This window comes from Lampris incognitus, chromosome 14 (genome assembly GCF_029633865.1).
Source record: "Lampris incognitus isolate fLamInc1 chromosome 14, fLamInc1.hap2, whole genome shotgun sequence".
Classification (NCBI taxonomy): Eukaryota; Metazoa; Chordata; class Actinopteri; order Lampriformes; family Lampridae; genus Lampris; species Lampris incognitus.
Window position 1 is genome coordinate 10824813 of NC_079224.1, and position 26823 is coordinate 10851635.

At 46.8% G+C, this 26823-nt stretch overlaps 1 protein-coding gene across 1 annotated transcript; it reads left to right on the forward strand.

Annotated features, from left to right (window-relative positions):
- The first annotated feature begins 40 nt into the window (after window positions 1-40).
- On the forward strand, window positions 41-14735 carry LOC130124320 (uncharacterized). The gene is made up of 14 exons (XM_056293779.1): window positions 41-264; window positions 4015-4070; window positions 4873-4902; window positions 5088-5156; window positions 5618-5674; window positions 6387-6467; window positions 9890-9949; window positions 11764-11838; window positions 13125-13229; window positions 13569-13634; window positions 13751-13807; window positions 14187-14255; window positions 14435-14506; window positions 14589-14735. Exons 2-14 carry the CDS (start codon window positions 4020-4022, stop codon window positions 14733-14735), a joined length of 939 nt encoding a protein of 312 aa, XP_056149754.1. The 5' UTR covers window positions 41-264; window positions 4015-4019.
- The last annotated feature ends 12088 nt before the right edge of the window (window positions 14736-26823 follow it).

A 26823-nucleotide genomic window follows, 5' to 3' on the forward strand; every position in this document is an offset into this window, starting at 1 on the left:
ATAACCGGCCCTTTCTATTTCGGTAGGAACATGGGCACTCCGAGGGCTTCCCTCCCAGTCCACTGAGGCAAGTACATCATCCGCTGTTGTTGTTGTTGACTCATCAGAGCCAGTGAAACTGGCTCCGGTGAGCAAACAGCCCTTCCACAGCACACCTCCACACAGGTAGGCCTAACTCTAGCCCCGCCCCGTCCCCAGGGGAACCTGTAAGCCCGAAGGTGAGGAAGAGGCATCATCGTCGTCTCTCCGTCTTCACAAACCAAGGTAGGATGTTGGGACTTTTGATAACTTGCCGTGATCCCGATGGATGATTGAAACCGAAGTCTGACACAATTTGTACGGTGGACAACCGCCTCGTCGAGCAACAAACGCGTTGTTTTGTTTTGTTTTTTTTTCCCCGGTTGTCTTGGACGCAGGGCGTGTTCGGGCTTTAGTTTAGGATGGCTTGGCGGAGATAGGGTTGGTTCGATTCATAGCCGAATACAGATGTGCCCGGGCGCGTGCCGGGCGGGCGGTGCGGGTACGGCGCGACTCCCGGGAGCGTTTTGACAAGGGAAGAAGAGACCCGTCGTGACATGGAAATAAAGTTCAGCGACGGTTCCGCGTCGGTGAATGTTTTCCGAAGCGCCGAGGCGGGTTCGTCGGTATTTGGTGTCGCTGACATTTTGCGAAACTAGACGTCGCCCGAGCCTGTCGTCCGTGTGTCGGCTCCTTCGGAACAACGTCAGCCGCGTTTCGACTGTAATGCAGAACCGTTGTCTTTGAATCTGTGCGATCTGCTGAGCCAGTACTTCCTTTGTTGCAGCAGAAGTCCGTTATGGCATATCTAAGTTAACGACTTTGCTCTCAGTGTGCTTCTCTACACTTTGGCGAGAGGCAGAAGTGGCTTCTGGAAGATTTTGTCCAAAACCTCGGGGCGCTGCGCGCTGCCGACGAGGCGTCCCGACTCCATGGCCTTGAGAGTAAACTTTACATCAAGTGCCTCGCTTGTAAGTAACCCGAGTGGGAATTTGTCCGCACACTGGGTGCACCCTGCCAGCTGCAGAGGACAAGTAGCCTACAGCGATGGGCTGCACGTGGTGTTGTAGATGAGTTGGTGTAACTGAAGTCCGCAGCAAAGGAGGTTAACTCGTTCCTTCATTGTTTGAAAAGCAACTTTATTTGAGCCTTGGTTGAAGGGGTGATTTACGGTGCCTGTATGCTGTTACCAGCATCACTCTGGCATATGTAGGGTTTTCACTATTCACACTGGTGACCGTCTTGTCTTGAGTTTGATTTCTTCTTTTTGTAACTGGGCATCTCTGTTGGAACTTGGGGACTCAGTGCCTTGCTCAATGAGTTGTAGATCAGCGATAGTTGTTTAAGAATGAGCGTTAACTGGCCTGCCTTGATCTGCTCTGGGGGTTCAAACTGGCAATGTTTCAGTCACAAGACAGATTTTCTTGGCTTCGGGAACAGTCTTGACTGAAGTTTGTTTTGGAGTTTCCACCCTAAAACTGCCCATCGGCACACTAGCATGCATGTGCCAGAGTACATATTCACCCTGTACACACACACACACACACACACACTTGTTCCTCTATACTTGCGAGGGCCCTCATCGACTACATTCATTCCCTAGCACCTAATCCTAAACTTAACCCCTCTAAACCCAAGTCCGAACCCTAAAATAGATCACTGAAGAAGTGAGAACCAGCCAAAATGTCCTCACTTTGCAGAAATGTCCCTGCTGAATGGTTTGAAAACTCAAATTGATTTTCACAAATGTTGCTGAACAAGAGCACTTCTTTATTACACGTTTGTTTTCATATAAAGCCCATTGTATTGTGTTTCCTTCCTTGTTTGCAATTGTGATGGACAGGTTGACAGATGAGATCAGGCAGGAGTCTCCATGGACTATGATTTTTGCAGATGACATTGTGATCTGTAGCGAGAATAGGGTGCAGGTTGAGGAGAGCCTGGAGAGGTGGAGGTACGCACTGGAGAGAAGACGAATGAAAGTCAGTAGGAGCAAGACGGAATACATACGCGTGAATGAGAGGGAGGACAGTGGAATGGTCAGGATGCAAGGAGGTGGATGAGTTTAAATACTTGGGATCATATGTCCAAAGTAATGAGGAGTGCAGAAGAGAGTGCAGGCAGGGTAGAGTGGGTGGAGAAGAGTGTCAGGAGTGATTTGTGACAGAAGGGTACCAGCAAGAGTCAAAGGGAAGGTTTACAAGATGGTAGTGAGACCAGCTATGTTGTATGGTTTGGAGACAGTGGCACTGATGAAAAGACAGGAGGTGGAGCTGGAAGTTGCAGAGTTGAAGATGATAAGATTTTCACTGGGATGAGTATGTGCACGTCCTTGTAATATAACTACCCCATTCTAATCCTGAACAGGCCAATGGGAACTTGACACAGGGAGAGGCTAAAGAGAGACCAGCCAGATCTCCTCTGGTACCACCCAGACCCACCGCAAAGGTACAGCACTACTTTCAGTTTCACTGCCTTCACAGTGCGTTTGGTCTTGACTCAGCAGAGTGCCCATTTAGGAGGTGGTCTTCCATCTCGGGTAGTGTAATGGATCTTACAGACCTGTTTGTTGTGGAGCTGGGTGTGGACCAGCCGTCCAGACTTGATCTAATTAATTCAGGACAGACGAAATGGCTCCACACCCCAAGCGAGGATGCACGCCAGAGATTTGGGAGAGAGCTGGGGACGTGGATTTGCATAACTCACCCCCCCCCCCCCCAAATAAAACTTCTGTTAAATGTCTTGGACTTCATTTTAATCATGTTTGGTGTTATTCATTTCTCTGTGGTGGGGAGTCCTGACTGTGGCGAGTCTACGCCACGGGCCATCTGACCTGTCCTGAGGTCATCAGACTAACTCATGACAGACGGTCCACACCTCACTCCACCACACGACTGTTCAGGAGGAGTAACCTATTTATGCATTCAGAGAAAATTGTATTTCCTCCGATCAGATTTTTAGAACCTTGATTTTCAACATAAAAATCGGTAAAAATCTGCTTATTAGGGCGTCCGGGTTGCGTGGCGGTCTATTCCATTGTCGACCAACTCGGGGATCGCCGGTTCGAATCCCCGAGTTACCTCTGGCTCGGTCGGGCGTCCCTACACACAATTGGCCATGTCTGCGGGTGGGAAGCCGGATGTGGGTATGTGTCTTGGTTGCTGCACTAGCACCTCCTCTGATCGGTTGGGGCGCCTGTTTGGGGTGGGGGGGGGTGGAACTGGATGAAATAGTGCCTGTTTAGCAAGACGGAATACATATGCGTGAATGAGAGGGAGGACAGTGGAATGGTCAGGATGCAAGGAGGTGGATGAGTTTAAATACTTGGGATCATATGTCCAAAGTAATGAGGAGTGCAGAAGAGAGTGCAGGCAGGGTAGAGTGGGTGGAGAAGAGTGTCAGGAGTGATTTGTGACAGAAGGGTACCAGCAAGAGTCAAAGGGAAGGTTTACAAGATGGTAGTGAGACCAGCTATGTTGTATGGTTTGGAGACAGTGGCACTGATGAAAAGACAGGAGGTGGAGCTGGAAGTTGCAGAGTTGAAGATGATAAGATTTTCACTGGGGTGATGAAGAAGGACAGGATTAGGAACGAGTATATTAGAGGGACAGCTCAGGTTGGATGGTTTGGAGACAAAGCAAGAGAGGCAAGATTGAGATGGCTTGGACATGTGTGGAGGAGAGATGCTGGTTATATTGGGAGAAGGATGCTGAATATGGAGCTGCCAGGGAGGAGGAAAAGAGGAAGGCCAAAGAGGAGGTTTATGGATGTGGGTGAGGGAGGACATGCAGGTGGCTGGTGTGACAGAGGGAGATGCAGAGGACAGGAAGATATGGAAACAGATGATCTGCTGTTGCGACCCACAATGGGAGCAGCCAAAAGTAGTGGTAGTAGTAGTATTGCGTTTCATCAATGGGTTGTGCTGCACAAACAAGTTTTGATTTACTCATTAATTTAGATTCTACTTACACTTTTATCCCTGTGTTGTTTATGTAGGCAGTATGGAGCAATGTTTAATGGAGCGGGATGTGAAGAAGAAACCCAAGCCTAAGGTAAGGGGATTTACAATATAATGGATCACAAAGCAAAACATTTTATTGTTCCCAACATCCAACAACATGGTCTGCTGATACTGTTTTAATGGTACTTAATGTGTAAGGGATCATACGTAGTGAACTTTAGATAAGTGTTTGATTTATAAAAATCAGTGTTTCAATATTATATTATTGGGCGGCATGGTGGCCCAGTGCTTATTAGCACTGTCGCCTCTCAGCATGAAGGTCCTGGGTTTGAACCCCGGGGTTGTCCAACCTTGGAGGTCATCACAGGTCGTCCTGTGTGTGGAGTTTGCACGTTCTCCCCGTGTCTCTGGTGGGTCTTCTCCGGGTGCTCTAGTTTTCCCCACCATCAAAAGAAACATGCATGTCAGGGTTAATACTCCTGTCTGTGCCCCTGAGCAAGGCAATGGGAAAAGAACTGGAGTTGGTTCCCCTGGTGCTGCATGAAGGCGGCAGCCCGCTGCTCCTAATTACACAGATCACAGCTAGGATGGGTTAATTTGCAGTAACTGAGTTTTCCCCAAGGGGATTAATAAAGGAAACTTAATTCATTAATCAATCAATCAATTAATTAATTAATTAATTAATTAATAAGAGATACCGAGGGAGGAACTTCTGGGAGTACCTGCTCTTGATATAAACTCACATGGATGTGAACTCTTTGCTGACGGATCAGCAGAATGAAATGAATGATATTCACTGAAATATGGTTCAATACCACACGAGTCTTCAGCTGTAGTGTGCTGTACCCTTCAAAATAAAAGTTTGCCCCCTATGTTCCTTTGTTTCTGTGTAGCCCAAGCCTCGCTCAACACCAGCAAATGAGGTACCGTACCAGTCCCAGCAGCCCCTAATTTTGTGCTCGTTTTGTGTTGAAACGTTGAACTGTAGTTTGTCTTCAAAAGTGCAGCATTGTGCGGCGAGTTTCATCGGTGTATAAAAAGCAGCTAGTCGAAAATCCTAACGAAGTCTGCGAGCTTGTGTAACTTGGAACTAAACCTGTCCTCGCAGGTCAGGGGAAATGCCGCTGAAGGGCGAGAGGTGCCCATCCCCGTGGTGCCTCCACGGCCCACTGATGCTGTAAGTCAGAATCAGAATGGACATTGAAACTTATTTTATTAGCCAGGGGCTGGGAGGTCGTAACGCAAAACTGGTGAAAACCGGTCATAGAAAGGGCCTTCCCATAATCCCTTTCTAGTTCTATTGTGTATTGATGTAAGAAATATGTCTTCTATGTAAAATGACTACTTTTAAATGATTGAGATTAACTTTAAAGCAACCATTGAATGTGTAATCTGTAGGTCAGGTGAATCGGCCATACTAAATTGTCCCTAGGTGTGAATGTGTCGGCCCTGTGATGGACCGGCAGCCTGTCCAGGGTGTCTCCCCGCCTGCCACCCTATGACTGCTGGGATAGGCTCCAGCATCCCGGCGACCCTGAGTTGGAGAAGCGATTTGGATGATGGATGGATGGATGAATCTGTAATTTGTTTTCCAGCTAATGAAGACAGAGACATGAACTGATTTTGCTTTGTCTCCAGGAAATGAGTAGGACACAAAACCGGATCAAGCAGATGGCGATGGCATTTGAGAAGGAGGTATCCTTTGTTACCTTTTATGTTTGAACTTTTTTTTTGCCCCCCCCCTTTTTTTTATGGAAAAAGTTCTACTTTTTCAGTAATGGTGAGGGGGGGGTGATGTGCTAAGTTAGCCATAGCGCTGTGATGAGTATATGGGACATGCCTCAGGTTGCTAAAATACCAGGATGAGTGTGGCGGTCTATTCCGTTGCCTACCAACATGGGGACTGCTGATTCGAATCCCCTTGTTACCTCCGGCTTGGTCGGGCGTCCCCACAGACACAATTGGCCGTGTCTGCGGGTGGGAAGCCGGATGTGGGTATGTGTCCTGGTCGCTGCACTAACGCCTCCTCTGGTCAGTCGGGGCGCCTGTTCGGGGAGGAAAGGGAATTGGGGGGGAATAGCTTGATCCTCCCAGGTGCTACGTCCCCCTGGTGAAACTCCTCACTGTCAGGGGAAAAGAAGCGGCTAGCGACTCCACATGTATGGGAGGAGGCACGTGGTAGTCTGCAGTCCATCCCGGATCGGCAGAGGGGGTGGAGCAGCGACCGAGACGGCTCGGAAGAGTGGGGTAATTGGATGGGTACAGTTGGGGAGAAAAAGGGGGGGAAATCCAAAACAAACCCCAACATTTCAATACACCATGACTTTAATTTAATCATTAATTTGTCTGAGGCGATGAGTATGTGCACGTCCTTGTAATATAACTACCCCATTCTAATCCTGAACAGGCCAATGGGAACTTGACACAGGGAGAGACTAAAGAGAGACCAGCCAGATCTCCTCTGGTACCAGCCAGACCCACCGCAAAGGTACAGCACTACTTTCAGTTTCACTGCCTTCACAGTGCGTTTGGTCTTGACTCAGCAGAGTGCCCATTTAGGAGGTGGTCTTCCATCTCAGGTAGTGTAATGGATCTTACAGACCTGTTTGTTGTGGAGCTGGGTGTGGACCAGCCGTCCAGACTTGATCTAATTAACTCAGGACAGACGAAATGGCTCCACACCCCAAGCGAAGATGCACGCAAGAGATTTGGGAGAGAGCTGGGGACGTGGACTCGCATAACCCCCCCCCCCCCAAAAAAACTTCTCTTAAATGTCTTGGACTTCATTTTAATCATGTTTGGTGTTATTCATTTCTCTGTGGTGGGGAGTCCTGACTGTGGCGAGTCTACGCCACGGGCCATCTGACCTGTCCTGAGGTCATCAGACTAACTCATGACAGACGGTCCACACCTCACTCCACCACACGACTGTTCAGGAGGAGTAACCTATTTATGCATTCAGAGAAAATTGTATTTCCTCCGATCAGATTTTTAGAACCTTGATTTTCAACATAAAAATCGGTAAAAATCTGCTTATTAGGGCGTCCGGGTTGCGTGGCGGTCTATTCCATTGTCGACCAACTCGGGGATCGCCGGTTCGAATCCCCGAGTTACCTCTGGCTCGGTCGGGCGTCCCTACACACAATTGGCCATGTCTGCGGGTGGGAAGCCGGAAGAAATCAACATTCCTCAATAATGTCACCAGGACGGTCCAGGAGTTCTTCGTTAGCTCTGCACGTCTGACAACAGACCAAAGTAACACGATCACGCGACAGAAGGTCAAACAGCAGAGAATGATCCTTACTGACACTATGGTCAACCTAAGCAACCCAGCTGTGAGACTCAGTTATTCGTCATTCTGTGCTCTGCGGCCATATTCCACATGCTGGCCACCAAAAGCCTCTGATTGAAAGACCTGTTTGTGTCAGTATCATGAAAGTCCTCCTCTGATGCTTGAAGTGTCCGAGAGTGTGGCGTCATGAAGACTACGGCGTTGGAAGAGAGCTTTGATCTGGTGTGTTGGTCTGCTGCGAGTGAGGCATGCCTTCCTTGGACCTGTTCAAGATGTGTGAACGAATGCACAGTTCTGACCCCGGAGCAAGACAGAACCCTGTTCAATCGAAGCAATGGAAACGTGCCGAGGAACAAATGGGGAACCGCAAATTCCCTATGCTCATCCAGTTGTGTGAGGAAAAGCTCAAAACTGAAACCACAACACAAGTGCTTAGTGAGAAACCCGTCCCAGGTATACAGGAGTGCGGTTCAAATGTGTGATGTGTTGACTTCTCAGAGACATGGAAATGCAAATACATCTCTGAAGTTCAAGCCTGCCTTTTCGGGCAGAATCTGCCACAGATAACTCTGCATGCTGGAATGTAAAGGACGAAAGAGTGGATTTTTAATGGTATCTGATCGGAAAAGACAGGACGCCTCAGGCCATTTTTGGTCTGATGGTCCTAGTAAGCAGTATAAAAACAAGAGCTTCTTTCTTCTTTGTGAAGTCCCACCCACACTGGGTTTCAAAAGAAACTTCAGAAGAACTTCCTTCCTACGTCACATAACAAAGGTGCCCCAGATGGCATTGGGGGAGCGGTAAAAAGAACAGCTGACAGCCTTGTACAGCGAGGAAAGGATATAGAAGATGGGAAGTCCTTCTATGAAACTGTCCCCAGCACTTTGAATGGTGTCGAGCTGTATTACATTGATGGAAATGACATGACAAGATATGACACACCTCTCACACAACCACTCAATCAAGTTCCATCGATACGAAAGATACATCAGGCCGTCCCAGCCAGTCAGAGTAGCATTCGCTTCAGAGTGATGTCGAGTTTTTGTAGTAAGCCACTTATTTGCCAGTACTTCAGCCCCAGTGCTTTTGATTTCCATGGCTCTACAGAAGCGCAGAAGAGGAACAGCACAGAGGTCAGCTCTGATGAGTGCACTGCATCAGAGTCCAGTAGGATAAGTCCTCTGGCATTGTTAATGGAAGGAATGGAGCAGGAGCCCATGAGAGGTCCCAGGGGCACAATCACAGAGATAACTATTGGCAGCTTTAAAGGTGGAGACTGGCTGGCTGCTTGTGGTATGATGCGCACTGGTGGCTGGCAAAAGCGATTACTGTTAATGACGAAGACCAAGACATCAAAGTAGAGTTTCTGCACCCCCATGACCCAAAAGCACATTTTCACCCAAAGCATGGGCGGTATATCTGTCTCTGCCTAATTTCAGATATTCTAGTAATGCTTCAGGGAAAGTCAGCCCCCCCTCAATCCAGCCACACAAGCCAGCTTTACAGCATAGATTCTAAAGTAATGCACCTCATAGAGGAGGAGTATGTCCATCGTCTGTTGTCCAATACCCAAGTTATGCAGGTCAAGCAAAAATTTAATCCACCCCTAGGGCGTCCGGGTGGCATGGCAGTCTCATGGCGGTTGCCTACCAACATGGGGATCGGCAGTTTGAAAGTATTGCTCTGTGAGAGAAAATGAGTGTATGAGGCAAAAGAAGAAAAAAACATAAAATAATAATTGGTTCTGCTTCATGTTTCTGGTTTTGGGGCTCTTGGTGTTTATATAGTTAGCTTTAATCTTGGTACATAAGCCATTTACCCCATCTTCTTCTCAATGTTGATTTCCCGACATGATATTTAATTCTTTCCATTTGTAGTATTTCTTCAATTGTTACTTTCCGCTTTGTTATTGGTGGGGGTCTTGGATCCAACCAGTCGTTCATAATATTTTTATCAATCCTACTCAGCAAACTCAACAGGTGTTTAGATGTTTCGCTTCTCCAACCTCAGCCAGCCGACCCCCCGTCTTGATATTTATTACGAGAGAAGTTTACTGTGAAGAATCACAGTGCAGGGCGTCCAAGTAGCATAGCAGTATAATCCGTTACCTACCCACACGGGGATCGCCAGTTCGAATCCCCGTGTTACCTCCGGCTTGGTCGGGCGTCCCTACAGACAAAATTGGCCGTGTCTGCGGGTGGGAAGACGGATGCGGGTACGTGTCCTGGTCGCTGCACTAGCGCCTCCTCTGGTCAGTCGGAGCACCTGTTCAGAGGGGAGGGAGAACTGGGGGGAATAGCGGGATCCTCCCACGTGCCAAATCCCCCTGGGGAAACTCCTCACTGTCAGGTGAAAAGAAGCGGCTGGCGACTCCACGTGTATGGGAGGAGGCACGTGGTAGTCTGCAGCCCTCCCCAGATCGGCAGAGGGGGTGGAGCAGTGACTGGGACGGCCTGGAAGAGTGAGGTAATTGGCTAGGTACAACTGGGGAGAAAAGGGGGTAAAAATCCAACAAAACAAAAAAAAGAATCACAGTGCAACATTTAAGGTGGGTTATGTCTCATTTCTGCTCTAATGTTGTTTTCTATTTCCTCCTGGGTTAGACATTTGGGGAGCAGGAACCGAACGCTACAGTCAGAGACTACGAGCACAGGAGGATACAAACAGACAACACAGAGGTACACTTAAATTTTCTCTCTCTCACTCACTCTCTAACTCTCACTCTCACTCTCACTCTCTCTCTCTCACTCTCTCTCACACACATAAAATATCATATTCCTTAAAGCCTAACTCATTAAGCTCCACTAATCCGCCATGCATGCTCAATAATCCAGGTAAGAAAATCAAAGAAGTTTGAATCAGTTCATCTGGATACAATGTTTGTTGACGGTTATTTACAATGTTACCGACAACGTTTATCTGTCAAATAAACGTTGTATCCAGACGAACTGATTCAACCTTCTTTCATCTTCCTCTCACGATGTCATCAGGGATTCAGAGATGCTGACCAGCCAGATGTAGCCAAAGTCCCCACAGATGAAAGGGATTTCAAACAGGTATTAAATGTGTGATACCGATTTTCATCTTTCATGAACTTTTTGTGTTTTGCACACTGTATTCCTCTGCATTTTCACCAGGGGAACATTTTCACTACTTTTTCATTAGAGAAGATTCTTGTTTGCAATGGTGATTGACAGGTTGACAGACGAGATCAGGCAGGAGTCTCCATGGACGATGATGTTTGCGGATGACATTGTGATCTGTAGCGAGAGTAGGGTGCAGGTTGAGGAGAGCCTGGAGAGGTGGAGGTATGCACTGGAGAGAAGAGGGATGAAAGTCAGTAGGAGCAAGACGGAATACCTGTGTGTGAATGAGAGGTATTGCCTGGGATCAACTGTCCAAAGTAATGGGGAGTACAGAAGAGAGGTGAAGAAGAGAGTGCAGGCAGGGTGGAGTGGGTGGAGAAGAGTGTCAGGAGTGTTTGCGACAGAAGGGTACCAGCAAGAGTTAAAGGGAAGGTTTACAAGATGGTTGTGCGACCAGCTATGTTGTATGGTTTGGAGACAGTGGCACTGATGAAAAGACAGGAGGTGGAGCTGGAGGTGGCAGAGTTGAAGATGATAAGATTTTCATTGGGAGTGACGAAGAAGGACAGGATTAGGAACGGGTATATTAGAGGGACCGCTCAGGTTGGGCAGTTTGGAGACAAAGCAAGAGAGGCAAGATGGAGATGGTTTGGACATGTGTGGAGGAGAGATGCTGGGTATATTGGGAGAAGGATGCTGAATATGGAGCTGCCAGGGGAGAGGAAAAGAGGAAGGCCAAAGAGGAGGTTTATGGATGTGGTGAGGGAAGACATGCAGGTGGTTGGTGTGACAGAGGAAGATGCAGAGGACAGGAAGAGATGGAAACAGATGATGCGCTGTGGCAACCCCTAACGGGCGCAGCCGAAAGTAGTAGTAGTAGTAGTAGTAGTAGTAGTGGTAATAGTTGTAGATTCCTCTGCATTTTCTCATACTTTCTGCTTGATTTGTTGAAGGGTAATCAAGGAATCCTGGGTGGAATGTTTTCTAGAAGCCAAACAGACAAGACTCCTACTTTCACTGTAAGTGGCTCAGTGCTACTCCTACTACCACTACTACGGTTACCATTACTACTATTACTAAAATTCCTGCCATTATCATTACTACTATTACTACCTCAACTACAATTACCATTATTACTATTGCTACCACTACTACAGTTACCAGTACTACAGCTACTACTGCTAATGACTTTATTTGTATTGTACTTTTCAAACAAAAGACACTGATACCCTGACTTGTGTAAGGGGCTGATAAGTTTATGCATGTGAGGGACTTGTTGGATGAAGGATGGGATATAAGCCCCAGTTTAAAGGAGCATGTGGGAGGGTCAGTATGTTATTATTTGTGGGGGGGGGGGGTATTTTGCCATGGCATCTGATCCTCTCTGATCTCTGCTTTGTCCCCAGAGTTACATGGCTGAGGATTGTGACCAAGACAAGAAATCTGAAGATGCGTCTGGCAAACAGATTCCTGGCAAAAAGGTAGGTGTGTATTTGTGTGTGTGCACGTGCACGAGTGTGTGTGTGTGTGTGTGTTTGTGTGTGTGTGTATGTTTGCAACCATGTGGGCGTTTGTATTTAACTTAGTGTGGATCTGCGGCATTTGCATATGTGCTTGTCTAATCAGCCAATCTTTTAACATGACATACAACTGTAATTGACAGAGCATTCTGAAGGGGGTCATGAAAGGTAGACCGTTAAGACCCTCGCCAAAGGTATGACAGTGTCTGGTTTAGAGTTTTGAATTACTGGTGGCGGGTTTATTGTATGATGGTGACTTTCTTGGTGATGTTTAAGCTCTGAAATATCTTATCTCCTCTTTAACTGGAAGTACAATGGCCAGGTTAAATATGGAGTTTGTTAACGGTTGGATGGTGATGGTGCTCATGATAGCGGTGAACATTGTTTCAGAAATGGTTTTATTTTGATACGGTGCAACTCGGGTAGTTTTCAGTTCAAAAGTTTTATTTGCTAATGTATTCATTTTTATACTCATCAAGTTTATGTGTATAGGGCGTGCGGGTAGTGTGGTGGTCTGTTCCATTACCTACCGACACGGGGATCACCGGATCAAATCCCCCTTGGTCGGGCGTCTCTACAGACACAATTGGCCGTGTCTGCGGGTGGGAAGCCAGATATGGGTATGTGTCCTGGTCGCTGCACTAGCGCCTCCTCTGGTCGGTTGGGGCGCCTGTTCGAGGAACTGAGGGGAATAGCGTGATCCCCCCGTGCGCTATGTCCCCCGTGGCGAAACTCCTCACTGTCAGGTGAAAAGAAGCGGCTGGCGACTCCACCTGTATCGGGGGAGGCATGCGGTAGTCTGCAGCCCTCCCCGGATCAGCAGAGGGGGTGGAGCAGCGACCGGGACAGCTCAGAAAATAGGTTAATTTGCCAAGTAAATCAGGGAGAAAAGGGGGGAGGCCTTATCAGGGGAAAAATGGAAAGAACACTGATAAAAAACCCAGTTAAATAATATGATCCACTGTTAATGCCCCTATTTTAAGGTTGGGTGGAGACGTATGTCTGTGGTACAGTTTGTGATGGGGGATCTCTTTAGAAAAGATATGTAAACCTCCGGTACGTTCCAGGTACCCCCCCCCCTAAAAAAAAAACAACTTCCAGAAAGGAAATTCAACTCCACCAGGATGGTGCTTCTATTATTTGTATACCAACTGTAAATATTACGTGTCTCTCGTTGTGATAGTTGCAGTGATACCAAGCCAAGAGTGATTGTACTTTGCTCAAGTTTCCTCTTGTCCTATTCAAAGACTAGCGGTGAGCCCAGTCCAGAGTCCTGTGTTGAAGAACCAGGCCCAGCTGACCAACAGTCCTCTGACGACCCAGAACAGGACAGGCACACAGAACCCAAACAAGTAAGAAAGGAACATCAGCATTACAGACAGCTGCAATGCAGCAACCAAGCATGCTCATTTTCCCTGCATCATGATGAGCAGGGAGGAACCTGCTTACAAAGGATCAGAGACATTTCACCCATCTGGACTTTTACATCACACACGGGACAAGTAAAGCGGGACTTTACGTACAGTGACAACACTCAGGGGAAGACGTTGTTATTGGCCCTTACCTGTACATAGAGACATACTGTATCTTCCCCATTCTACAAAAAGATTGATAGCTTGGATTAAGGGCCCTTTTATTGTTTTTGTTTTTTTCTTCTAAATTTTCTCTTTTTTTTACCAATTTACCCCTAGGATAAAGGAAGTCTTATATCCGGGATGTTCCGTAAAACACCGAAGGAGAAAGTACCCCCTGTGATGGTGAGGGCAACTGTTTTGACACTCGTCCTCCATCCGTTCATCTCTTGGAGGTGTGCCACTGCACGCCCTGTTGACAGAACATGTTAGACTGATGTCATTGTTTTGGTCTTTGTCAGGTCAGCACAGCAGGCAGTGATACAGATGAAACAGGGAATGCGTCCGAACATTCCCATGTAGGTATTGTTTTGGGGCATCACAGGGTTTGTTATTGTACTGAAAGAAATTCCATGTCATTGCAGAAAAAAAGCTTTTACTATCAATATAGCCACGTGGTGTATGGATTTAGATCTTGTGTACTACTTGGCTGAATGATTTACAGCCAAAACTTGAGGAGATTGAAGCGCAGATGAACAAGGTCTTGTGTAGCTCAGGTTTCAGGTTTTGGTTCCCACACGGTCAGCCTATGAAATGTGTACACTAGTATTAAAAGGAAGCACTTCGAATGAATGTGCCCTCATAAATATATGTTAAATGTCTATTGGCATTTGTTTTGTTTTGTACTGTATACTGCGGATGTAAATACATATAATGAGTCATGTCTGTTTACTGTAGGAGAAGGGAGGTTTCTTCTCTGGCATCCTTAAAAAATCCCACAAGCCAGCCAATGAGACACCTGCCCAGGTGAGTAACTTTGGTTTGGAGGCCCAAAAATGTCATTCCTCCTCTGAGAAATAGTGTGGTGTTTGGTGTTTATGTAGGAACTTATAAGGGGGGCATGCCACAAGCAAATGCTAAATGGCACATTTATTGTCCTATTTTTAAATTTTCATTTCACTGATAAATCAATTTTACCATGTCAGGACAATCTGAGTGTTCACAGTGAGCTGTCAGCCAGCAATGACAGTCTCTCTGAAAACAACAGCAACAGTAAGGTAAGTGGTCATGTTTTTCTTACATAATCTACTGATTCTGCGGATGTAAATACATATAATGAGTCATGTCTGTTTACTGTAGGAGAAGGGAGGTTTCTTCTCTGGCATCCTTAAAAAATCCCACAAGCCAGCCAATGAGACACCTGCCCAGGTGAGTAACTTTGGTTTGGAGGCCCAAAAGTGCCATTCCTCCTCTGAAAAAATAGTGTGGTGTTTGGTGTTTATGTAGGAATTTATAAGGGGGGCATGCAACAAGCAAGTGCTAAATGGCACATTTATTTTCCCATTTTTAAATTTTCATTTCACTGATAAATCAATTTTACCATGTCAGGACAATCTGAGTGTTCACAGTGAGCTGTCAGCCAGCAATGACAGTCTCTCTGAAAACAACAGCAACAGTAAGGTAAGTGGTCATGTTTTTCTTACATAATCTACTGATTCTGCGGATGTAAATACATATAATGAGTCATGTCTGTTTACTGTAGGAGAAGGGAGGTTTCTTCTCTGGCATCCTTAAAAAATCCCACAAGCCAGCCAATGAGACACCTGCCCAGGTGAGTAACTTTGGTTTGGAGGCCCAAAAGTGCCATTCCTCCTCTGAAAAAATAGTGTGGTGTTTGGTGTTTATGTAGGAATTTATAAGGGGGGCATGCAACAAGCAAGTGCTAAATGGCACATTTATTTTCCTTTTTTTAAGTTCTCATTTCACTGATAAATCAATTTTACCATGTCAGGACAATCTGAGTGTTCACAGTGAGCTGTCAGCCAGCAATGACAGTCTCTCTGAAAACAACAGCAACAGTAAGGTAAGTGGTCATGTTTTTCTTACATAATCTACTGATTATCCACTTCCTGTAGACATACTGAGCATGCGTAAATTCGGCCTGTGTCTATCTCAGGAGAAGGGAGGTGTATTCAGCGGGATGTTCAGGAAGTCTCCCAAAACCTCAGACGTTCTTCAAACAGAAGAGGTGATGTAGCTCATTTTAATATATGTAATATCTTAATATTAAATCTTAATATCAGTGCCTTGTTATTGGACTTCTGTGGTAGTTCATAAGTGTACTTGGTACCAGAACACCTTAGGCCAAAGATCGATGATAGACTTTGTGGTCGTATCATCAGATCTGCGACCATATGTTTTGGACACTCTGGTGAAGAGAAGAGCAGAGCTGTTAACTGATCACCACCTGGTGATCATAGTTTCTGATGAATCTGAATGACAGGGTCAGGTAGATCACCCAGGCCCAGTCAGGAGATGAGAAGATCTCCTACCATAAAATGTTTTTCCACTTTTATCCCCGACATCAGTTAAGACAAATTATGCAGCTATTCAGTCACAGTCAAACAGGTCACATCATTAGACCCATTCCATTTCCTGATAGTTGTACTTAACCAGTTTATCTCTCTCTTTTTTAATTCACAGCAGTCCTTAGGCAGCGATCTATCCGCCAGCAACTATAATTTGTCCGAGACCTCGAAGGTGAGCTTGGAATTGCTCGTCTGTGAAGTGATAGGATTATGAATGCAGCATTATGGTTATTGTAATTATGTAGCATCCACATAAAATCTAATAAAAAGGCCTGGTGTTGCTAGGACAAGGGTGGGTTTTTTGGCGGTATCCTCCGGAAGTCTCCCAGGCTGCCTGTCGAGGGGACGCCAGCACAGGTAATGTGAATGTCAGCTAGATGAGTCAAGCGCGACTGAAATACGAAATTTAACCCATGTTAAATATGCATGTGAAGTCAGTAGGTCACAAGCATGTTTTAAATGACGTTTAGGAGACATGGCATCCGACTGTAATAGTTATGAAATTATTGAAATGCACGGGGAGTAAAGTTTCAGTGCTGTTTTCCAGTAAGTGGTGGGTTAGAGAGTTGCTAATGGAAGGTTTAGGACGTCTCTAGCTTGATGAGTGCATCTGTAATGTCTGTATGTTGTGCATTCCAGATAGTATGTGCTTTCCTTGTGTAATTATAGATGCAATTCATATTTGTTTTGATTCATCTGAAGTTAGCATTCACACAAGAGACCAGCCATAACAACAAGCTTATGTATTCATTCATGTGCCGACCCAATGTACTAACCTGTTAAGGGGTTACAATTGGAAAATGCCGTCATAAATCTACGAGCCCACCACACAGTCTGCATCGCTTAGTAAACTACCCCAACCCGCTGTTACAGCATGGGGCGTGTGAGTGCAGGCATGTCATTTCGGTTTTTGTGGGCATTTTCCTTCTCTGGTGTTTCATTAAGTTGGGACCAAAATAACTCAAGAGTGCTCAAAAACAATCTCCAGGGTGTCCAGGTAGCATAGCGGTCTATTCCATTGCCCACCAAGCTCGCCGGTTCAAATCCCCATGTTACCTCCGACTTAGTCGGGCGTCCCTACAGACACAATTGGCCGTGTCTGGGGGTGGGAAGCCGGATGTGGGTATGTGTCCTGGTCGCTGCACTAACGCCTCCTCTCGTCGGTCGGGGCGCCTGTTCAGGGGGGAGGGAGAACTGGGGGGAATAGCGTGATCCTCCCATGCGCTACGTCCCCCTGGCGAAACTCCTGTCAGGTGAAAAGAAGCAGCTGGCAACGCCATATGTATCGGAGGAGGCATGTGGTAGTCTGCAGCCCTCCCCGGCTTGGCCGGGAGGTGGAGCAGAGACCAGGACGTCTCAGTAGAGTGAGCTAATCTGACGGGTACAATCGGGGAGAAAATGAGGAGAAAAAAAAAAGCTTTCCAGCCCCACCCATCCACCTTTTACACCCACTCTCAGTGGACTCGGTAAAGATAAGCTTTTGTTTACTGCAGCTTGCCCTAGAATATATATACCTGCACACTGCCTTGTTTCTACCCTTGAGCTCCACCCTTGACTACATTCGTTTCATTCCACTCGGCTGGCTGTTCTTACATGCTGCAGGACAGACAGCCACTACAGGGCGAGCTTTCAAGCAGCGATGACAGTCTGTCTGAGAGCAGCAAAACCAAGGTAAGCACTTTATAAAACCTGTCTTGCCCCTTCATCGTCACTACAGGAAAAACAAACTCTCTCAGACTGTCCGTTAAAGGAGTCCCCCCCCCCCCCGGGGTATTGTTTTTGGTGTCATTTGTTAGTTTGTCTGTCTGTCAACACTTTTGTGAAACGACAGTAAATGACAACATTTTCAGAAAGAAAGTTGTCAGTGGTTCCTAGATTACCTGATTACATTTTGCAGGTAATCCGGTGAAGGTCACAGTCGAGAGCAAAGTCAGGATGGATTTTAGGTCATAATTTCGTCAAGAGACTGCGTAGCGGTCTATTCCGTTGCCTGCCAACACGGGGATCGCTGGTTTGAATCCCCGTGTTACCTCCGGCTTGGTTGGGGCGTCCCTACAGACAGAATTGGCCTTGTCGCGGCACTAGCGCCTCCTCTGGTCGGTCGGGGCGCCTGTTCGGGGGGGGGGACTGGGGGGAATGGTGTGATCCTCCCATGCGCTACGTCCCCCTGGTGAAACTCCTCACTGTCAGGTGAAAAGAAGCGGCTGGCGACTCCACGTGTATCGGAGGAGGCATGTGGTAGTCTGCAGCCCTCCCCAGATCAGCGGGGGGGGGGGGGGGGGTGGAGCAGCGACCGGGACGGCTCGGAAGAGTGGGGTAGTTGGCCAAGTACAATTGGAGAGAAAAAGGAAAATTCCTAAAAAAAGGTTTAATTTATTTCAAATTGACCCCATAATGTTCTTTCTACTTTTAAGATATACTCATTGCTATACACACACACACACACACACACACACACACATATATATATATATATATATATATATATATATATATATTTTGAAGATCAGCGTTGGTCTTTTTCGAAGGGTGGGCTGGGGATTGGGAGTTAAGAGAGAGAGAGAGAGATGTCGGTAGAAACCTAAAGTTGCAGTTGTTTAGCCGCCGGACTGAAATCTTCGTCTCCTTCTCCGTTTGTCGCCGGCGTGCGGCGCTACAATTGTGATACTTTATTGATCCCCATTTCCCCAAGGGGATCAATAAAGCATCTCAAGTTCAGGGGCAGTTTGTGTTGAGCCTTCCTCTGCTTGTTTTGATAGAGTTCAGAGTACTTAAATTGCCTTAAATATGACCAAAAGTTTAATTAACCGTTTGCAAAATAATGACGAGAGGACTCTCGGCCAAAACGTCCTGTACTCAGTCTAACCTCAAACGCACAATCGTTCATTCAAATACAGGCTTATAAACCGCTCGATATCTATCTCTCTGTGGGTTTCAGGAGAAAGGAGGGGTCTTCAGGGGAATATTCAAGAAAACTCCCAAACCCTCCGATGACCCCCAGCCAGACGAGGTAATGTTGGTCAAGCTTATTTACATAGCCTCGACTTTTCCGTCCTCGACTGATCCCGTTTCAAGAAGCAGACCACTCCTTGTGTGCTTCATTTCATACAGCATGATTCATATCAGCATCCCAATATATATATGTGTGTGTGTGTGTGTGTGTGTATATATATATATATAGAGAGAGAGAGAGAGAGAGAGAGAGAGAGAGAGAGAGAGAGAGAGAGAGAGAGAGAGAGAGAGAGAGAGAGAGAGAGAGAGAGAGAGAGAGAGAGAGAGAGAGAGAGAGAGAGAGAGAGAGAGAGAGAGAGAGAGAGAGAGATATGTATGTGTATATAAGGGCCCAAACTTTTAGCAGCATCATTAGCAGGTATTAATATGTTGAAAGCACATCTAGCTGATTTAGTTGAATGGTCTTGATTTTCATGTAGGTTCTTTAAATACATTTTTTTTTTCATCTGATGGGATCCAGGACTAGTTTTAAACCGCTTTAAAAGAAGTTGATAATATCAAGATTTGTCTTCTTCATCGTCTGTTTCACTCTCATCGTGGCAGTAAGAGAAGTGTTTGTAGCAGTATAAGTAACTACTATGTATATCAGCTTTCACTTCTTCATGGCTGCCAGCTTCCCATTTTCACTGGATTTCACCACCGTTTGCTGTGTGCGGTGTCCCGTCACGGTGTTGTGTGTGTTACTGGTCCGGTAACATCCTTGTTGCATGTGGGTGTTTCAGGACAAGCGGTCACTTCACGGCGAGCTGTCGGCCAGCAGTGACAGTCTGTCAGAGAACAAGGTGGGTCCAAAACCTCTGTCCACTAGAGTCGCCCACAGAAACTAGACGATTCACCAGTGGCTCAGCTGGAAGTGAAAGTGTGGCTTAGCTTTCGTGGAAAAAACAAAACACAAAAAAAAAAAAACTTCTTGTAACAAGGAAACCATAGGTACTACTCCCAACAACCACAACTGTGTGTTGTCAAATTGTCCTTGAGCAAGACATCAGTCCTGTATCTGCGTGCTCCTTGTAAGTCACACAGTTTAAGAAAGTTGGCTAAATGTGAAGTATAACAACGCCTGTACTGCTGTCTCTGTAGGAGCGAGGGGGATTGTCCGGCGGACTCCTCAGAAAGACTCCCAAAGCGAAGGGGGAGATGCAGGTGGGTCAGCGTTTGCAGAACGGGAGGAAGTGGTTTTGTTTTGACTTTTTATCTGAAATTCCCAGATGAAAGTTGCATCACTGTGCAAGGCAGCGAATGCCCTAAACGTCGTAATGGTCATGACTGAATAGGCTCGCTAGCCCGTTGGCTAACGGGTCGGACCCTTTAGTCGACTGGTTAGCGCAGTCGCCTGTGGTATGGGCGACTCTGGTTCGCGTCCCGGCTGCGGCGGATTCCCGGCTGCCCCCCTGAATTCGCTACGCTGGTGTCAGAAGTGGGATGGTGAGACCGTGAGGCCATCGGAAGAGCGTGCGCCCAGAGGTGTGAGGGAGCTGGGCTGCTGAAGCGCTTCCCAGAGGAGGGGGGTAGTGTATCGATCATGAATGAGTAGACTCGCTAGCCCGTTGGCTAACGGGTCAGACCCTTTAGTCGACTGGTTAACGTAGTCACCCGTGGTGTGGGAGGCCCAGGTTCGGTTCCCGGCTGCCCCCTGAATTCGCTACAATGTGTTCACATATGAAGACATCGTATTGATCAAAGAAACATGCCAGCAGATTAAATTCATGTCTGTGATAAACAAAAATGGGAATGGCACAGATGTTGAAACTCATTTGCATTTTCCTCGTGGAGGTCATACCCCATTGTTTGTTGTACCAGTCACAACCTTACTGCTGACTGTGAGGTTTGTCTTTCCTCAGGACCGTCTCTCCGCCAAGAAAGAGCTCTCAGCCAGCACTGACAGTGTGTCCGAGACCACCACCGCCAAGGTCAGTTGTTCTGTCGCGAACACAGCCGCCATTGTTAAGATTCTGTCCGTTTCGACTGCACATCTCCTTTGTAACTCGTGTCCCATTAGAGGCAAACCTCACACTTCTCTGAGGAAGAGCAGATGGGGAAATACAGAAGGGATAAAGTTTCAGACTTGTGTGTTAGAAGAGCCCAAACTTGCACAATTCGGCTGTAATTAAGCCAGGGCTGCTATCGCACAGCGTGTGGGCGTCCCGGAGCTAACCGACCTCCTTTGTTTCAGGAGAGAAGGGGGTGCGTTCACAGGAATGTTTAAAAATGTCGTTCAAATAATGCAGACGGGCCTCGAATGGACGGACAAATCTTCTCATCTCTGATCTCTCATGATGGTTGCGTTATGTTTACCCTTAATTCCCGTATTAAAGCTGTACTAGGCAATATGTTTTATCTGCAGTGAACCAAATGACCCCCTGTGATGTGAAAGGATGACTTGTTCTGCCGGTCACATGGAGAATCAACACAGCGGGCAGAATGGCACCTCTACCCCCCCCCGTATCCCCCCCCCCGCCGCTTTTTCTCCCCAATTGTACCCAGCCAAGTACCCCACTCTTCCGAGCCGTCCCGATCGCTGCTCCACCCCCCTCTGCTGATCCGGGGAGGGCTGCAGACTACCACATGCCTCCTCCGGTGCATGTGGAGTTGCCAGCCGCTTCCTTTCACCCGACAGTGAGGAGTTTCGCCAGGGAGGGAGGAGCGCGTGGGAGGATCACGCCCGAGCGATAGACCATCATCAACATTCATTGAGCCAGAGCGATAGACCATCATCATCATTCATTGAGCCAGAGCGATAGACCATCATCAACATTCATTGAGCCAGAGCGATAGACCATCATCAACATTCATAGAGCCAGAGCGATAGACCATCATCAACATTCATAGAGCCAGAGCGATAGACCATCATCAACATTCATAGAGCCAGAGCGATAGACCATCATCAACATTCATAGAGCCAGAGCGATAGACCATCATCAACATTCATAGCGCCAGAGCGATAGACCATCATCAACATTCATAGAGCCAGAGCGATAGACCATCATCAACATTCATAGAGCCAGAGCGATAGACCATCATCAACATTCATAGAGCCAGAGCGATAGACCATCATCAACATTCATAGAGCCAGAGCGATAGACCATCATCAACATTCATTGAGCCAGAGCGATAGACCATCATCAACATTCATTGAGCCAGAGCGATAGACCATCATCAACAACAGTTAAAAGAAGAAGAAGAAAGAAATGCTGAGGTGGTTGAATAAACAGCCCCCTGATGCAAGCCCCAATACTGCCGACTCCCGAAACTCCCGAAACTAATATCCATAAGTTTAATAAAAGAATACGTATTTTAAACTTATATGGTGGACCAGAGTCCATGGTGTGATTATTAAGTGACAAAAAAGGATCAAATTATATGTAGCATAATTGGGGGGGGGGGGGCGACGACAAGAATTAAAATTTGGGACACTGTTGGTTATATCCGGGACAATGCAAAGTAGACTTCGGGACAGTTGTGGGACACCGAGGAAAGAAGTTTAATTTCGAGCCCTGCCTCCCGCTGTCGACAGCACAAGCGATCTTTTCGTATCACAGGAAGTGAGTTATCTCTTAACGCAGCTTTATTCTAGTGGTTTCCTCGAGGCTAGAGAGGCCGGCTCGAGACCATTAGGTCACTGGTTTGAGTAACAAATTGTACTCTGTTGTTGTTTTCTCCTAATGTATTTTCTCTTTCAAGGACAAAACGTCACTACACGGTGAGCTCTCCGCCAGCGATGACAGTCTGTCTGAAAAAAACAAAGTGAGTGTTTGTTTGTTTTTGTTTGTTTGTGTGGTTTTGAAACACTTCCTGTTAACTCTCAATGTGTGTTTCAAGGAAAAGGGACGACTGTTCGGTGGGATGTTCAGGATATCTCCCAAACCTCCAGAAGCCGCTCAGCCTGAGCAGGTAAGAGTTGCAGTGATGTTTCAAGGAGTCTGCAGGATTCAGAGTGCAACCCAACCGTTCACTTTCATGTTTCGAAAAGGTATTTTTAGACTTCTTCGTCATGAAGACACGCAAGGCAGTCTGCTGTGGGCAGTGGTGGATCTAGAGATTTTTTCCTGGGGTGGCAAAGGGGTGGCAAGACTGTGTCCCAGAGGTGGCAGCTGCCCCCCCTTGCCACCCTGTAGATCCGCGCCTGTGAAGGGGGGAGGGGGGATTCTAAATCGGCGACTTCTGTTTGAGATGAGTTTGGTGCGGGTCTCATTGACCTTCACCATGCATGTACATCAAATATACTTTAAAAACATATTATCTGATTTATAAATGGGGTGGCAACAGGGGTGGCAAGACTGTGTCCCAAGGGTGGCAGCTGCCACCCCTTGCCACCCTGTAGATCCGCCCCTGGTTGTGGGAACCTTGAATTTGTTCCAACCGCATTTTCCTTGTTTGTTGGTTGATCTTGTTGAAGCCCGGGGTTAAGAAACAAACGAGCCCCGAACTACTCGGCTAATAAAAGCATGTGGCGTTCACACTAATGAATTCTCGGTCAACAGTACCAGTTACAGAATGGCTGACAGAACACAGAGGGCGCTCTACCGCGGGGGCTCAGCTTGTTTTCAGCGATGCGGTTGATTTCGTCCTGTGTTGGCAGTAGTAGTGAGACCTAAACTCTTTATTCTGCTTGTTTTGCAGGACAAGCAGTCTGTGAGCAGTGACCTGTCAGCCAGCAGCGAGAGTTTGTCTGAAAACAAGGTCTGTCTCGGTTTGAAGTTTTACATTTACCTTGTTATCTATCCATCCATCCATTATCATAACCGCTATAAGACAGTTAAAGACTAGTCCCCCCCCCCCACCTTTTTCTCCCGGATTGTGCTTGGCCAATTACCCTGCTGTTCTGACGGTCGCTGCTCCGCCCCCTCTGCTGATCCGGGGAGGGCTGCAGACTACCACATGCCTCCTCCCATACATGTGGAGTCGCCAGCCACTTCTTTTCACCTGACAGTGAGGAGTTTTGCCAGGGGGACGTAGCGCGTGGGAGGATCACGCTATCCCCCCCCCCCCGAACAGGCGCCCCGACCGACCAGAGGAGGCGCTAGTGCAGCAAGCAGGACACATACCCACATCCGGCTTCCCACCCGCAGACACGGCCAGTTGTGTCTGTTGGGATGCCCAACCAAGCCGGAGGCAACACAGGGATTCGAACTTGCGAGCCCCTTGTTGGTAGGCAGCAGACTAGACCGCTACACTACCCTAAAGACTAGTTTTACATTTGTTTTTTCTCCTTGCGTCCCTAAAAATTTAATTTATTTAAAGGAAAATTAATTTTTTTACATTTTTTTATTAATTATTATTTTAATTGTTTTAATAATTATTTTGTTAATATTTTTTGCTTATTTTACTTTTATCTATTTATTTTTTTATTGTTTTTCCATTATACAAAGACACACCAAAGACAACAAAACACGCTCGTTGTTACGCGCTTCCAGGAGCTGAGTGAATGAAACCATGCCTTCTGTGTCCATCAGGAGAAGGGGGGTTTGTTCCACGGGCTCCTCAAAAAGACGACCAGGGCCTCGGGAGACAGGCCGGCCACGCAGGTGAGTGAGTGTCTCTTGCCATCTGAAACTGTCTCCAAGCTCGTCTTTGGTTTTTACAAAATGTCGCCCGTTCCTCCCGACGTCCATTTCGGTTACAGGAGAGCGAGGCCCAGAAAGACCTGTCCTCCAGCAGCGACAACTTGTCTGAGAGGAGCGCCACCAAGGTGGGTTGTGGGACACGACAAGGCGTGGTAGACAGAGCTGGCTGGTTAGCAGGCAGCGTGCACTGATGATAGTTTTGGTTTTGTCTTTAGGAGAAGAGTATTTTTGGCGGCATGTTTAAGAAGCCTCCGAAACCAGCTGAAGGGGGTCCAGCAGATGAGGTACTTGTATCGAATCCAGGATGTGACACCGTTATTCAAAACTGGTTTTACGGGTTACGGGCCTGATAACGCTAGTGACTGTTTTCTGGATTAAATTCAGGAATTGAACGCGAACCCCGGGTTTTCTGCCAGCTGTGAAAATCTTGTGGACGCCACTGCCCCCAAGGTACCTCAATCTTATAACTCACATCATAGAGCTGTTTAATGACATAACTCACATCATAGACTCATTTAATGACATCATAACTCACATCATAGAGCTGTTTAATGACATAACTCACATCATAGACTTATTTAATGACATCATAACTCACATCATAGAGCTGTTTAATGACATAACTCACATCATAGACTCATTTAATGACATCATAACTCACATCATAGAGCTGTTTAATTACATAACTCACATCATAGACTTATTTAATGACATCATAACTCACATCATAGAGCTGTTTAATGACATCATAACTCACATCATAGAGCTGTTTAATGACATCATAACTCACATCATAGAGCTGTTTAATGACATCATAACTCACATCATAGAGCTGTTTAATGACATAACTCACATCATAGACTTGTTTAATGACATCATAACTCACATCATAGAGCTGTTTAATGACATCATAACTCACATCATAGAGCTGTTTAATGACATAACTCACATCATAGAGCTGTTTAATGACATCATAACTCACATCATAGAGCTGTTTAATGACATAACTCACATCATAGACTTATTTAATGACATCATAACTCACATCATAGAGCTGTTTAATGACATAACTCACATCATAGACTTATTTAATGACATCATAACACATCATAGAGCTGTTTAATGACATAACACATCATAGACTTATTCAATGACATCATAACACATCATAGAGCTGTTTAATGACATCATTTTACTATGTATTGCCTTTGGGTCTGAAAGTTCTTGTCACGCTTCAGCCATAATCTGTATTTCATTGACTCTGTCAAATGAAAGTTCATTACCTTTTCCTCACCCCTTCCCTGCTTGCTCTTGAACTTGCTCATGACGAGTCCATTTTAGTTAGATTTTAGGTAGATTGGGCCCAGGTTACAAAATTCTTGATATCTGATAGCAGTATGAACACTTTTTTGCATGTATCCAGACTGGTCACACAATGTAACCTGGAATGATTAAAAGTCACATTGAAGAGGTAAAGTGGCGATCTATTCTGTTGCATAGCAACACAGGGATCACCGGTTCGAATCCTCATGTTACCTCCGGCTTGGCCGGGCGTCCCTACAGACATAATTGGCCGTGTCTGCAGGTGGGAAGCCGGACGTGGGTATGTGTCCCGGTCGCTGCACTAGCGCCTCCTCTGGTCGGCCGGGGCGCCTGTTCGGGGTGCGGGGGGGGGGGGACTGGAGGGGAATAGCGTGATCCTTCCACGTGCTACGTCCCCCTGGTGAAACTCCTCACTGTCAGGTGAAAAGAAGCAGCTGGCGACTCCACATGTATGGGAGGAGGCATGTGGTAGTCTGCAGCCCTCCCCGGATCGGCAGAGGAGGTGGAGCAGCGACCGGGACGGCTCGGAAGAGTGAGGTAATTGGCCGGATACAATTGGGGAGAAGGGGGGGGGGTCATATTGAAACAAGATGCACAACTGTGGCGTCTCAGTCTTTCCACGCTTGCCTACCCACCGTGCTCTGGTGATCCTCCATGTTCGATCATATATTGTGAGTCTAAATGCATTGCCTCGCGTGTGGAATAACTGAATTCTGTTTTTAGGAGAAAAAGGGAGGTCTGGGTGGCATATTCAAAAGGTCGTCGAGCACCGACGACCTGTTGGACAACGAGGTCAGTGTCTGTCCAACGAATGTGCAGTCATTTACGCGCAAAGTCAGGAGTTACGTCACGTTGTTGTCTGTGCTTAACCAGAAACTTTGGCCCTATTGATCTGTGCTACACAGGAGAAAGGGGGGCTGTTCAGCGGACTTCTCAAAAAGGCCCCCAAAGCGTCTAGAGATGAGACACCTGCACAGGTAAGTAAGGGAGGGTCCAGTTGTGTGTTATTCCGTTCCACTTGTCTAGCTCCCTCTCGTGTTTATTGTGCTGTGTCCACATCCGTTGCAGGAGAAAGACTCCCAGACAGAGCCCTTGGCGAGCCCCGAC

Excerpts from the sequence above, each read along its gene's own strand:
- LOC130124320 (XM_056293779.1), top strand. The coding sequence starts at position 4,020 with ATGGAGCAATGTTTAATGGAGCGGGATGTGAAGAAGAAACCCAAGCCT. Across the intron at positions 13,635-13,750 it reads AGAAAGTACCCCCTGTGATG|GTCAGCACAGCAGGCAGTGA; the intron begins GTGAGGGCAACT and ends GGTCTTTGTCAG. Across the intron at positions 14,507-14,588 it reads AAAACAACAGCAACAGTAAG|GAGAAGGGAGGTTTCTTCTC; the intron begins GTAAGTGGTCAT and ends TGTTTACTGTAG.